General features: G+C 39.6%; 1 protein-coding gene across 1 annotated transcript; it reads right to left on the bottom strand.

Moving 5' to 3' along the window:
- Positions 1–672: 672 nt before the first annotated feature.
- Positions 673–6,114, bottom strand: LOC107832546 (flotillin-like protein 3). The gene is made up of 3 exons (XM_016660410.2): positions 5,326–6,114; positions 2,848–3,243; positions 673–1,360 (listed from the first exon to the last, which is right to left on the bottom strand). Exons 1-3 carry the CDS (start codon positions 5,869–5,871, stop codon positions 863–865), a joined length of 1,440 nt encoding a protein of 479 aa, XP_016515896.1. The 5' UTR covers positions 5,872–6,114; the 3' UTR covers positions 673–862.
- Between the last annotated feature and the right edge of the window lie 6,654 nt (positions 6,115–12,768).

The following is a 12,768-nucleotide window of genomic DNA, read 5'->3' as shown; positions in this document are numbered from 1 at the left end:
AGCATCAGGGTTCCCGTGCCATGGTTCAGGCACCGAGTGTTCCACAGCCCGCTCAGCCATCTAGAGGTAAACGTAGAGGTGCTAGAGGTGGAGGTAGAGGTATTAGAGGTGGAGGTTAGGCCGCTACAGGTGGAGGCCAGTCAGCAGCAGGTCGTCCCAGAGATGTAGTTTAGGGTGATGAGGCCTAGCCCCGATGTTATGCTCTTCCAGCCAGGCCTGATGCTGAGGCTTCCGATGCAGTTATCTCAGGTATTGTTCTGGTTAGTAGTAGAGATGCTTCAGTTTTATTCGATCCGGGATCTATATACTCCTATGCGTCATCTTATTTTGCATCGCATCTGGTCATGCCTAGTGATTCTTTGAGTGCTCGTATATGTGTCTACACTGGTGGGTGATTCTATTGTGGTAGATCGTGTCCATGTTCATGTATAGTTGTGATTGGGGGTCTTGAGACCCGAGTAGACTTATTAATTTGGACATGGTTGAGGTAGAGATAGAGTGCCAAAATGAAAAATGGTGTCAAGTTGAATGAGTTGCATATGTATTTGGCCTTTTATTATCATATCTTTTATGTATAAAAATAAATATTTTTGAAAATTTTGACATTAAGTTTAAAAAACTTATAATAAGATATTATAAAATGTAACTACTAAAATATGAGGTATAAGAATCTTATCGCAAAACAATAATTCCTCCTTAAAAGATAGGAGTATTAAATCCAACATTCAAGCCACTAAAAACGAACTTAATCCAAGAAAGAAATACTGCTAGTAATCTAGAACATTGCTAATAGCTATATAGTTTAAAACCAGAAAAGCATAAATCCCATAGTAAAACTATAAATAATTTAACGTGCAGTAGTTCATTTGGATTCAGGTATTGAACCAAGCCAAGCAGGAGGCTGCATCCCAGTTTGCTCTTGCACAGTTTGAAGCAGAGGAGGCAGCATTCGATACACACCAGCAACATCTTTCAATCCGCTTCCTTCTCCGTTGCTTTCGCCGCCATTAGCACCTGACCAAATGCTAATCTTTGGCTGCAAACCGTTTACTGCTTGAGCATTGGTCTTAGCAATTTCCTGGAAAATTCCATTGTTGATCATCAAATAGTCTCTGAGTGAAGAGTAATTCTTCACTTCCTTAAGAAGGGATCCTAAGTAAAATGCTTGTGCTTCTCCAATTGCTGCTACTCCTTCGGCTTCCTTTTGTTTTGCAAAGAGCTCACTGTTAGCAACCTGTTGGCGACTATACAGTTCAGCATCTGCGATTGCTTTCTGTGCTTCTGCTTTCTTCTGGTTCTCGAATAGTGCGGCTTCTGCTTCTTTCTGTCGCCTGTATAATTCTGAGTTTGCCTCTTGCACCTGTTTATATTAACAAGTTAGAAAACAAAATTAAAACCGGATATTGGATTTAAAGGTTATTCATTTATTCCTAAACATTCGTTCATATACAATGCAGATTAGAATAATTATTCTCTTATAATATACACTTTTCAGTCTTGATATATATGAAGTTCTGCAGAGGCTAGTTTTACATAAATAAGACTACTCGGTTTCAAAAAGAATGAAAGCATCAGTCTCAATTAGAACAGTGACTTCTTAAATTTAGCTTATCATCAGAAACTACATACACCACCAACAACAACAACACAATGAAGTCCCACGAGTGGGGTGTGTGGAGGCAGTGGCGAAACCAGAGAATTTTCATTAAGAGGACTCAAAATATAAAGAAATAAACTCACCAAGAGGTCACGGGGGTGTTATTATATAATAGTATATATACATATTTTTTTAAAAATTACCAAGCTAAACAGTGTAATTTTCCGACGAAGGGGTGTTACACCCCTTGGGTGCATGTGGCTCCACCAAAATGCGAAGGATAGTATGTACGCAGACCCTTACCCCTACCTTGGGAGAGTAAAGTTTCCGATAGACCCTCAGCTCGGGATATCAGAAACTACAAAAGTACTAAAAATTATAACTTGATAGTATAGTTTAAACACATAAAATATGTTTTAGCCAATGGAAAGACTTAAGTATATTTGATTACAAAGAAGCATAACAAGTCTCTGTTTAAAAAGGGTGGTAAATATTGAGGGTGTCTGACCTCCCCAAACTATCAGGCAGATTTATTAAAATTAGAAGCAAAAACTCTCTCAGTTTCAGCTACCAAAACAATTACTCCGCAGTACTTAATTACCAGATGCATAAGGTACAATAATTACTGTAACAGACTAACAGGCATGCTTGGCAAAATAAAGAGGCTGCAATAAAATCTGAAAGGGAGTTTCTTCTTCCTTATGATTATGTACAAAAGGTACAATTATAGTATTGTTTGACAATACAATAATATATATAAGCAGTAGCGGAGCTAAGATTTTATTAAGAAGTATCAAAGTTTAAAGAAATAAATACACGAAAAAGTCAAGGGATTCAATACATAGTACTACCTCCGTTTCAATTTATAAGAAACTAAAGAATGACTCGTTTCCATATTTGAAAATAATTTACATTTATGCAATAATTTATAGCTACATAAAATATATGTGCCTCATTTTACACCACAAATTTAAAAATAATAGGTTCACATAAATTAAAACAGAAGAACTATGTATACATTAAAAAAAAAAAATTTGATATCTAAATGTGGCTCCATCACTATGCGTAAGGTACAATAATTACTGTCACATGCATGCGGGGCAAATTAATTAAAGGGCGTACAAACTACAAATATAACCTCACAATCAAAAACATAATGAATTAAGAAGAATAGGTAAATATGTATTCAACACTAATAGCCTTGGTAATTAGCATAACAAAATGTAAGTAAGAAGAAAAGAAAAAAGTACCTTAATGTCGTATTCAACATTAGCCTTGCTGAGAAGATCAGCCTTGAGTTTTGCAGTCTGAGCAAGAGCTTTCTTCTTCTCCACTTCCATTTGTAGCTCAGCTTCTCTTATTGCCACAGCCTTTTCTGCTTCCACCTCAGCCAATCTTGCAGTCTGAGACCACCCTGCTTTCTTCTTTGCTAACTCTGCACTTGCCTCAACAACCTCTGCTTCTCTTTGATTCTTAAAAATCTCTACTTCAGTCCTTACTCTAACTTCTTCCTTTTTACCTTCTCCTTGCCTTTTTGTTGATATGATCATTGTCTCTGCATCTATCTTAGCTGCATTCTGCTTTGTCTCTCCATCTCTTTGCTTTGAACCTATCTCTCCTTTCATCCTTGCCTCGGCTACATCAATCTATCAAGAAGACAAAGCAAAAACAAGAATAAATTAGAAGTATTTAACAAAGAATATGATTCCAAAGAGTTTATGCAGCGGCGGATTTATGCTATACAAAGAGGGGTCGTAAAGTTCGTCAAAAATTCCATGTATACATGTATGTCTTTAGAAAATAGTGATATATTAGTATTGTGCACTCAATATTCAAAACAGATTTTGATTGAATCGAAAAGTACACCCGTAACCTTCAAATCCTGAGTCCGCCTATGAGTTTATGTATTAGTTATACATGAATTATAACGAAGAGATTATTTACGCAATGAATAATTAGGTGAAGTTTGTTATATAGTGAATAATAACGTTACATGAGCCCCCCATGAACCCTTAGCCTGGATTTTGTGAATTTTGGGTAGTACAAGTTTTGATATTTTCGTATGCCAAATTCAATTTGTAAACTTTTGCACATCAATGATAAGTGGAAACTCCTTTTAATAAATAAAATAGTACTCCACTAATGTAGTGATTGTTATGCAAAAATTAATTACTTTGATGACTTGCTTCTGTATTTATTTACTTTTATATACGTATTAGCAATGCATGTAATATTCTTATTCCACCATTCACTCTTTCACATCATATATACTAGTCTTAGGATACGCGTTGCGCGTGTAATTAAGTCATGAATTTTTAGAAAATCGTATAATTACTACTATTAAATATAATATGTTTGTATTATAAACTGTTCCATCTTAATAGTTATACAAACATGTTATATTTATTCTTAAAATATATAGAGTTTCAGTTGAAAATGCTTATCTATAAACCCTTCCATTTTAATTTTTCTATTTTTCTGATTTTAATTTTTAATTCAAAGCTTCTAAAAGCCTCTTAATATAATAGTTAATGTCTATTTTCTATTGTTGTTTGAAACATATTTAATTTTACATTCTAATTTGTTCCAAGGATCACTTTGGCGATTTTATTGTGCAACATAAAATGGATTTAATATATTAAGCTTCCTATGAATAAAAAGTTTCTATTGAATTAGTGTTGAATTATGACTATATTTTAGTGCCTTTGTTAAGGTGAGAGATTAGAGATATATTTAAATTAATAATACGCGCTAAAGAGGGATGATTTTTGTCCAAGCGAGACTTTGTGTGGTATTCAAAGATCAATTTTTAGAATCTACTTCAAATAAGGAAAGATTTCTTATTAGGAAAATTATTAAATGACTATTCCTAAATATTAAGGTAATAATAAAAGACTATTTTGTCTAGTGTAAACTCTATTTTAAAAAGATAAAAAAATGGAATGATATTTCGCTGAAAAATTTCGTGCTTTTAATATAGTAGTATAGTATAGTACAGATATAGAATTAGGTAAAACAATATGGAAGGAATTATGTTATATTAATAAATAAGGAATGAATTTATGTAAGTAAAATCTTGTGTATAATTCATATACAAAGAAATCTTTATATTAAAACTAAAGACTCCTGCTTCAAAAGGAGTTTAAAGTGCTCATTTTCACCCAATATAATACGTTTCTATAAAATATTAATATGCCAAAATTTTATTATTAAAAAAAAAACCTTCCTAATCCTAAATGATCGAAATCTAGTCTAGTGTAAATGGAAAAGTGCGGGAATTCTAGAATGGCAAGGAATTAAAGAGTCAAGTCTTAAATTTTAGGAAAATAATTAAATGACTATTTTTAAATATTAGAGAAATAATTAAATGGTTATTCCTAAATATTAGGGAAATAATCAAATGACTATTTTATACAATATAAATTCTATTTTAAAAGGGTAAAAAAGGCAAATGATATTTCGCTAAGAGCCTTCGTGCTTTTAATATAGTATAGATAAAAAACAAAAACAAAAATAAATTAGGAGTAATAAAGATTGACATGCATGTAGATTAATCAATGGATTGAAATTATATACATAGACAATGTAGAATTTATTATACAATAACTAATATATTTTAACCAGTTATAGCAAGTTACTATTTATTTTATTTTTTGATTACCGAATTAGATTTATTACTAGATTTACTCAATCAGAGCATAATTAAGAAGAAAATAAAATAGTGTTACCTTGGCTTGGTTGGCGGCTTCCATCTGAGTCTTTTGGCCAAGGTAAGAGAAGTACTCATGGCCAGGAACATCTACAAGTTGTTTAACATTAGCATTATAGATATAAAGTCCAAATTGATTAAGTTCAAGTTGGACTTTCTCAAAAACTTCTTTCTTAAACTCTTTTGTTCCCTTGAAAATCTGTTCCATAGTCATAGAAGCAGCAAGAACCCTAGTTTCCCCCTCGATAATTCCCTTCACCAGTTCCTTAACGTGATTTGAATTCTTATCATGATTGGATACAAGCTGTGCATACTTGATCAAGCTCTCGTTGTCCTCGTCGAGTTTAGGGCCAATTGTGAAAACAGCAGGAAGAACAAAAGGAAGTTTTTCGGCGCTCATAGCTTGTACCTCGAATGAGTAGTTGACAGGAGATATGTCAAGCCTAGTGCATTTTTGAAGGGGCCATAAAAAGTGTTTTTTCTTGAGTTTTATTTCACTTATACCACTTCCGGTAATGGCAAGCATCTCCGATGGACCAGCAACAATATAATGTGGAATCCCCATATTCAATTTGAGAGAAGAAACTTTTGGAAGATGATGTCTAGGGCGAGTATTGATGAGGATGCAAATAAAATATAGGGAGTAATTATTACTGACCTAAACAAAATCAAATTATATATAGGAGTCGTAAATCTTGCAATGGGAAATAACGTAGGAAGGTGCTAGTAGTCCTAGTGAAGCACTGATTAAAGGGGCAGAGGCGGTTATGTAATGTACGAAAAAAGTGGACGAGATGAAACCACTTCGTTAGAGTTATAAGGCGAATAGGTCTGTCGTTTCACTGGAAATTTCATGATGTTCCTTTATTAGACCCGTGGCTCTATAGTGAGGGCGCAATCCGAGTCCCACTCTATTTTGGAGTATATGATGTATTGGTTTCTTGAGACTTGACAATTTGGGAAACAAAAGGAGTCCAAATTTATTTGACTTTATTCCGACTTCAATTATCATTTCGTAAGCTTCACTTTGATAGCGTGGTAACTTGGTAAAAACTTAATCGAACTTAATATTCACCTAATTGATATGTGTTTGACTCAAAAGATATCGAAACCTTTTTGATTAAATCAATCAAAGAAAATGAAAGGGTAAATCTTAGTTAAGTATAACAATCTCTAGAACGAAAGATGGATAAGGAGAATACGGATAATAAGACTTCTTTATCTATCCAGATCAACCAATCCTTTACAATAAATCTTCTCACTCGTTTATGTAAGCAAATTTACAGCAAGTATTATGGATTAGCCAAGAAGTGCCCCTTTACAAGGTTGTTATTCGCTATATATATAAGGAGTGAAACCCTTCTAAGCTATAAAAGACAAGTTATAAGGAATATTCGAAGGAATATTCCTAGTATCCCCTAATGGGCCTGTATTATTACAAGGGTCGTACAATCTCTTGTTTACCTTAAGGTCGTCTCCGCAGGACGTCGAGTTACGAGGACCTCGTCGTTCGTCGTACTCGTCGACGGTCATGGTTGTTCAAATTTGGACCCATACAGTTAGTCCCTCTGCTTGTCGAGGTTGCAACTTGGTGCATCCTCAATGAGCGAACACCATGCGTTCCTACGGAGAAATTTAATCCTTCGAGGCATTACGACATGGCCAATGGTGGGTGGTTAGTGTGGTTAACAAGACACCAGGTAATGCATTTTACCGGGAAATGATGTCATCTTCACCTACATCATCATTACGCGTGTTTTCGAGATAGGAGTTGATGGCTTGTTGCTTCAATTCTAGTGCCACCCAATCCTATAAATAGGTAGAGGGTTTGTTTTTTCGAAAGTTCTTGGCCATTTTACTTCTGAATACCCCTCCTCATTTCTCCGAGCTTGCCCTGACAATCTTCTGGTTCTTCTTCTCACATTCTTCGTTTACAACTTCTTCTTCCTCTCTTTTTTCTGCTGTGTCAATACCTTTTTAACGAAAGCATGCCAAGGTCACACCAATCTCATGAAGGGATTCCTGAGGCTGCCCCATTGTCCATGGTGCCCCCTTCGGGCGGTGAAGATACGGTGGTAGAAGAGGGTGATAGTCTTCCTACGGTGGAGGAGTTACTGCCGAGACACCCCATGTCTCGAAGTGACTTCCTCAAAGATCCCCCTTCTACTCCTACCCCCGTACTCTCTAAGACGGAGCAAGTTCACACTGACGCTCTTCGTGTAAAGTATGGCATTCCCGCTCATGTTGGAATGGTTCCAGCGGGGAGAGATTTTGTAGAGGTCCACAGACCTAGATACTGCGCTTTCTACAAGTACCATTTCATGATTGGCTATACTTTTCCTCTCTTCCCATTAATGGAAGAGTTTTGTAGGTTCTACCAAGTTTGCCTGGTAGAACTTTCGCTGTATACACTCAAGATACTTTTGCTATTGACCAAGTATGCGGAGTTGGCGGAATGTGATGTTTCTATCCACCACCTTTTGCACCTACTCTCGTCTAGCTTCCACAGGGGTACCATGGTGCATTTGAGGCACCGTGGCACAAAAGGGCTGGTGGTTGGGACAGACGATAAAACGAATCAAAAGTTTTGGCACAAGTACTTCTTTGTCAAAACTGAACACGACGTTTCTAACTTCGTCAGGTTCCCGGAGCGATGGAATGAGACTCGTAAGTGTTGCCACTCGTTTTACTCTTCCTTCGTCTGTATTCATTATAAAGTTTATTTGCTTCTCGTTTGCAACTACGGGACGTCTGCCCCGCCCTATTGCTGGCATAAGGGATTGGGTAAAGTGTTTGTTGCCCATACAGCGGAAACCCGAGATTGGCCTGGTTTCGTAAAGCGTTATGGCCCTAAAGTTCCATTTGGTAAATGTTTTCCCTACCACTTCGTTGGTTATATAGCGTCGTTTATTGATACAACTCTTCGTGACGGTAGGTCAAAGAGCTTCCAAGTGGAGGGAGCCAGTTCCTGCATTCCAACAGGCCGTCGTTGCCGCGAAAACATAGTTTACTTTGAGTGAGTTTGTTCGAGAAGGTCATCTTCAACCTATTCAATTAGAAGGTCCCTCTCGGGTCATAGTCGTGAGGGAGGAGGCTTCTTCAATACCAATCCCACACCTCTTGGACGAATCCTCCAATGGGGACGAGTCGTTGTCGAGAAAAAGGAGGAGAATGGAGATCAGGAAGGATGTGGTTGTAGATGCTAATAGAAGCAGGGCATCGCAGACGGCACATGTACCCACATTTATGGCTGACGCCCTTTTATAGGGGAGATCTCCCCAAATGGAAGGAGTTTACCCAAGAGCCGGCTCTGTGCGCTCTGCTGAGGGCGGCACATCATCAAACGTTGGAGGCCATCGTGTCGAGGGCGAAGGCTCAGGTTCAGATGTCAACTCGGAGGACGTTAACGAGTTCGTAGGTCGCCATACTCACGTGAAGTCAGAGCGGAAGAGTCGGATTGTCATATAGTCATCCCGAGGGACTACAACTTGTTGTTGAACTATGAGCAAGTGGCATCTATTTTAGCTCCTCTATGTGCTGCCCTTGAAAACGAGGTGCTTAGGGCGATGAGTGACATTGAGTTGTCTCAGAACGTCGCCAGCATGGCCTTACGGGTAGGTAACTTTCTTTTCCTTTTCGTTGTTGGTCTTGTGTGGCGATTGTCGACCTGTATTTTGTTTTTAACTTCACTTTTTCTTTTGTGCCAGACCTTCATCATAGAGACAGAGCGCGAGCGTCGGGAGAGGAAGAGGATGGCCATCTACGAGAAGATGTCGTTCAAGTATCAATGGTATCGTGCTAAGCACCGCGCGATGGCCGATATTTATTATCAAGACCCTGAATTTAAGTTGTTTCACGAAGGGCTTAAATAGAGGGAAGACCAACTAGAGTGCAAGATAGAAGAGCTAAGGGAGCGAGATGAGGAGCTTATGAAGGTTGTCACCCATAATAGTGAACTTGAGGCCTCCCTTAAAGTGATGGAGGACGAGCTTGAGTTGAGCAGGGGGTGATGGCCGAGAATACCGACTTACAAGCAAAGGTGGCCAGTTTGACCGCTAAATTGAGTGCGAAGGCAGTGGATATTGAGGGGCTTAAGGGCGAGCTGAACGTCAGTGCTGATAAGCTGGCGACAGCTATTTCTGGAACGGCGTCTTTGGAGAATGCCCTTTGTATTTGTAGGTCGGAGCTGATTGAGGAGAAGGAGGCCTCTAATCTTAATGTATCGAGGCTTGAAGGGCATGCTAAAGAGTTGGAGGCAGAGCTATCTACGTTGAATGGATAAGTGGCCTTGCTGAGAGAGGAGGATGCAAGTCGACGCTCTCAACCTTCTACGTCTCGTGGCTCAGCCGATCCGGTCGTGCCTCATCGTTTATATGAGTTGTGGATCCTTGCTGAGGCCCAGCTTGACATGTACAAAGCTTTCCACACCGAGGGGAGGGCAACTGAAGTGGAACTTCAGGCTATGCATACTGAAGCTCGTGCAGCTCGTAAGGCATGCGGGTACGACCCTCTTACACCTGACGGGGATGACATCAACTCTGATGATGCGAACCGTCTTACTTTGGACTCTTGGTATGAAGATGCTTACCCCACCGCGGATGATGTGTAATCTTTTGTTTGTATTTACTTTTGTTTTGGGGCTTTTGTATGGGGCGTGCTTGAGCCCGTTTGTAAGGATAGGTGTAAATAACATTTTGATGCAATGTAGAATTTATTTTGTCGATTTGTTGGTGTTCGTTGCAATGTCTATGGTATACCGGTATACATGTCGAGCTGTTAAGTCAAATTAGCTTTTGGACGATATCGATTCCTTTTTTCGTCGATGGCCTTGGCCATTGGGATGTTTCTTCGAACTATCGTCAAAGTAGGATCCAGTCGTAGTTCGAACGAGGTCGAACTCGTATTTTCGTTGATGGCTTTATCCATTGGGATGTTGCTTCGAACTTTCATCGAAGTAGGATCCCGTCGTGGTTCGAACGAGGTCGAACTCATATTTTCGTCGATGGCCTTGGCCATTGGGATGTTGCTTTGAACTGTCGTCGAAGTAGGATTCCGTCGTGGTTCGAACGAGGTCAAACTCATATTTTTGTCGATGGTCTTAGCCATTGGGATGTTGCTTCAAACTATCGTCGAAGTAGGATCTCATCGTGGTTCGAACGAGGTCAAACTCATATTTTCATTGATGGCCTTGGCCATTGAGATATTGCTTCAAACTGTCGTCAAAGTAGGATCCAATCGTGGTTCGAACGAGGTCGAACTCATATTTTCGTCGATGGCCTTGGCCATTGGGATGTTGCTTCGAACTGTCGTCAAATTAGGATCCCGTTATGGTTCGAACGAGGTCGAACTCATATTTTCATCGATGGCCTTGGCCATTGGGATGTTGCTTTGAACTGTCATCGAAGTAGGATTCCGTTGTGGTTCGAACGAGGTCGAACTCATATTTTTGTTGATGGCCTTGGCCATTGGGATGTTGCTTCGAACTATCGTCGAAGTAGGATCCCGTCGTGGTTTGAACGAGGTCGAACTCATATTTTCGTCGATGGCCTTGGACATTTCACGTTGGAGGTTTGTCAATGGCCTTGGCCATTGAGATGTTGCTTTGAACTTTCATCGAAGTAGGATCCCGTCATGGTTCGAACGAGGTCGAACTCATATTTTCGTCGATGGCCTTGGCCATTGGGATGTTGCTTCGAACTGTCGTCGAAGTTCATATTTTCGTCGATAGCCTTGTCCATTTCACGTTGTAGGTTTGATCATATTCACGTAGGAATATATATGTCAACTTTATTCATACAATGGCGAAGTAGGATCCCGTCGTGGTTCGAATGAGGTCAAACTTATATTTTCGTCGATGGCCTTGGCCATAGGGATGTTGCTTCAAACTGTCGTCCATGTAGGATCTCGTCGTGGTTCGAACGAGGTTGAACTCATATTTTTGTCGATGACCTTGGCCATTTCACGTTGGAGGTTTGATCATATTCCCGTAGGAAGATACATGTCGACTTTATTAATACAATGGAGATTTAATTATATTTTTGTAAGAGTCACATGTCGACTTTGTACATACAATGGGGATTTGATTATCTATATCGAGTCCCTTCATTACTTTGTTCCGGAGACCATGTCGACAGGCGGGTTAATGAACAATACTTCGAACCTCGAGACGTCCCCCTTGCCGCCTCATTAAAAACCTTACCATGAAAACCCGATTGGGAAAAAACCCTAATAAGGGAAAAAGAGTACGACTTGGGTGGCGCCTCCTCTCAGAAGTGGAAGTATTTAAGATGAGCGACACTCCAATTGTTTTGGAGTAGTTTTTCCTCCATTGTTTCTAACTGGAATGCTCCTTTGTTTGCTGCCACCGTGGCTTTGTATGGTCCATCCCAGTTTGTTCCCAGTTTTCCCTCATTAGGGTCTTTTGTTGCTTGTGTTTTAGCCTTGAGGACGTAATCTCCAACCTTGAGCGATCGCACTTTGGCCTTCTTGTTGTAATACCTTTCTACTTGTTGCTTTTGGGCTACCATTCTTATGTGGGCCATGTCTCTCCGTTCTTCGACTTCATCTAGATATTGTAGCCTACTATCGTTGTTGTTTGGTCCGCTCTCTTTGGAGTATCTCAAACTAGGCTCTCCAACCTCGACGGGTATAACTGCATCAGTCCTGTAGACTAGTGAATATGGCGTCTTGCCTGTGCTGGGTTTTGGCGTGGTGCGGTTTGCCCATAGTACTTCTGGTAGTAGTTCAGGTCATAGCCCTTTGGCATCCTCGAGCTTCTTTTTCAATATATTCAGTATTACTTTATTGGAGGATTCGGCTTAGCCATTGTCTGCAGGATGGTATGATGTGGAGAGTATTCGCTTGATGTGCCATTTTTCAAAAAACTCGGTCGTTTTCTTTCCGACGAACTGAGGTCCGTTTTCGCAGCTGATTTCTTTGGGAATGCCGAAGTGGCATATTATGTTTTTCCATATGAATGCGATGACCTCTTGCTCGCTTATTTGAGTGTACGCACCTCCTTCCACCCACTTAGAAAAATAATCAGTTAAAACCAAAAGGAAGCGTACCTTACCCCGTCCTGTCGGGATAGGTCCGATAATATCCATCCCCCACTTTATGAATGGCCATGGTGAGGTGACGGAATGTAGGAGTTCTCCCGCTTGGTGTATCATAGGGGCATATATTTGACACTACTCACACTTTCTGACGTAGTCCACAGCTTCTTTTTAAATGGTGGGCCAGTAGTATCCGGTGCGGATGAAGCATCGGATGAGGGCGCAGCTTCCTTTGTGGGCGTTGCAATGCCCCTCATGTACTTCTTCTAGAAATCGTCTTGTTTGATTGGGCCTGAGACACTTAGCCAGGGGGCCGCTGAAAGTTCTCTTGTAGAGATCACAGTTTGCGAGGCTGTATCTGGCTGCCTATATTCGAAGTTTTTTTGCTTTTTTCTTATCTTGTGGGA

This window comes from Nicotiana tabacum, chromosome 6 (genome assembly GCF_000715075.1).
Source record: "Nicotiana tabacum cultivar K326 chromosome 6, ASM71507v2, whole genome shotgun sequence".
Taxonomy (NCBI): Eukaryota; Viridiplantae; Streptophyta; class Magnoliopsida; order Solanales; family Solanaceae; genus Nicotiana; species Nicotiana tabacum.
Note: the sequence above shows the minus strand (reverse complement) of the source record. Positions and strands in the feature narration are given on the sequence as shown.

What these genes read in the sequence shown, in the direction of transcription:
- LOC107832546 (XM_016660410.2), bottom strand. Translation starts at nt 5,871, where the DNA reads ATGGGGATTCCACATTATATTGTTGCTGGTCCATCGGAGATGCTTGCC. An exon ending in AAGCCGCCAACCAAGCCAAG is followed by an intron (nt 3,244 to 5,325) that starts GTAACACTATTT and finishes TCTTCTTGATAG; the next exon opens with ATTGATGTAGCCGAGGCAAG. An exon ending in ATGTTGAATACGACATTAAG is followed by an intron (nt 1,361 to 2,847) that starts GTACTTTTTTCT and finishes TAATATAAACAG; the next exon opens with GTGCAAGAGGCAAACTCAGA.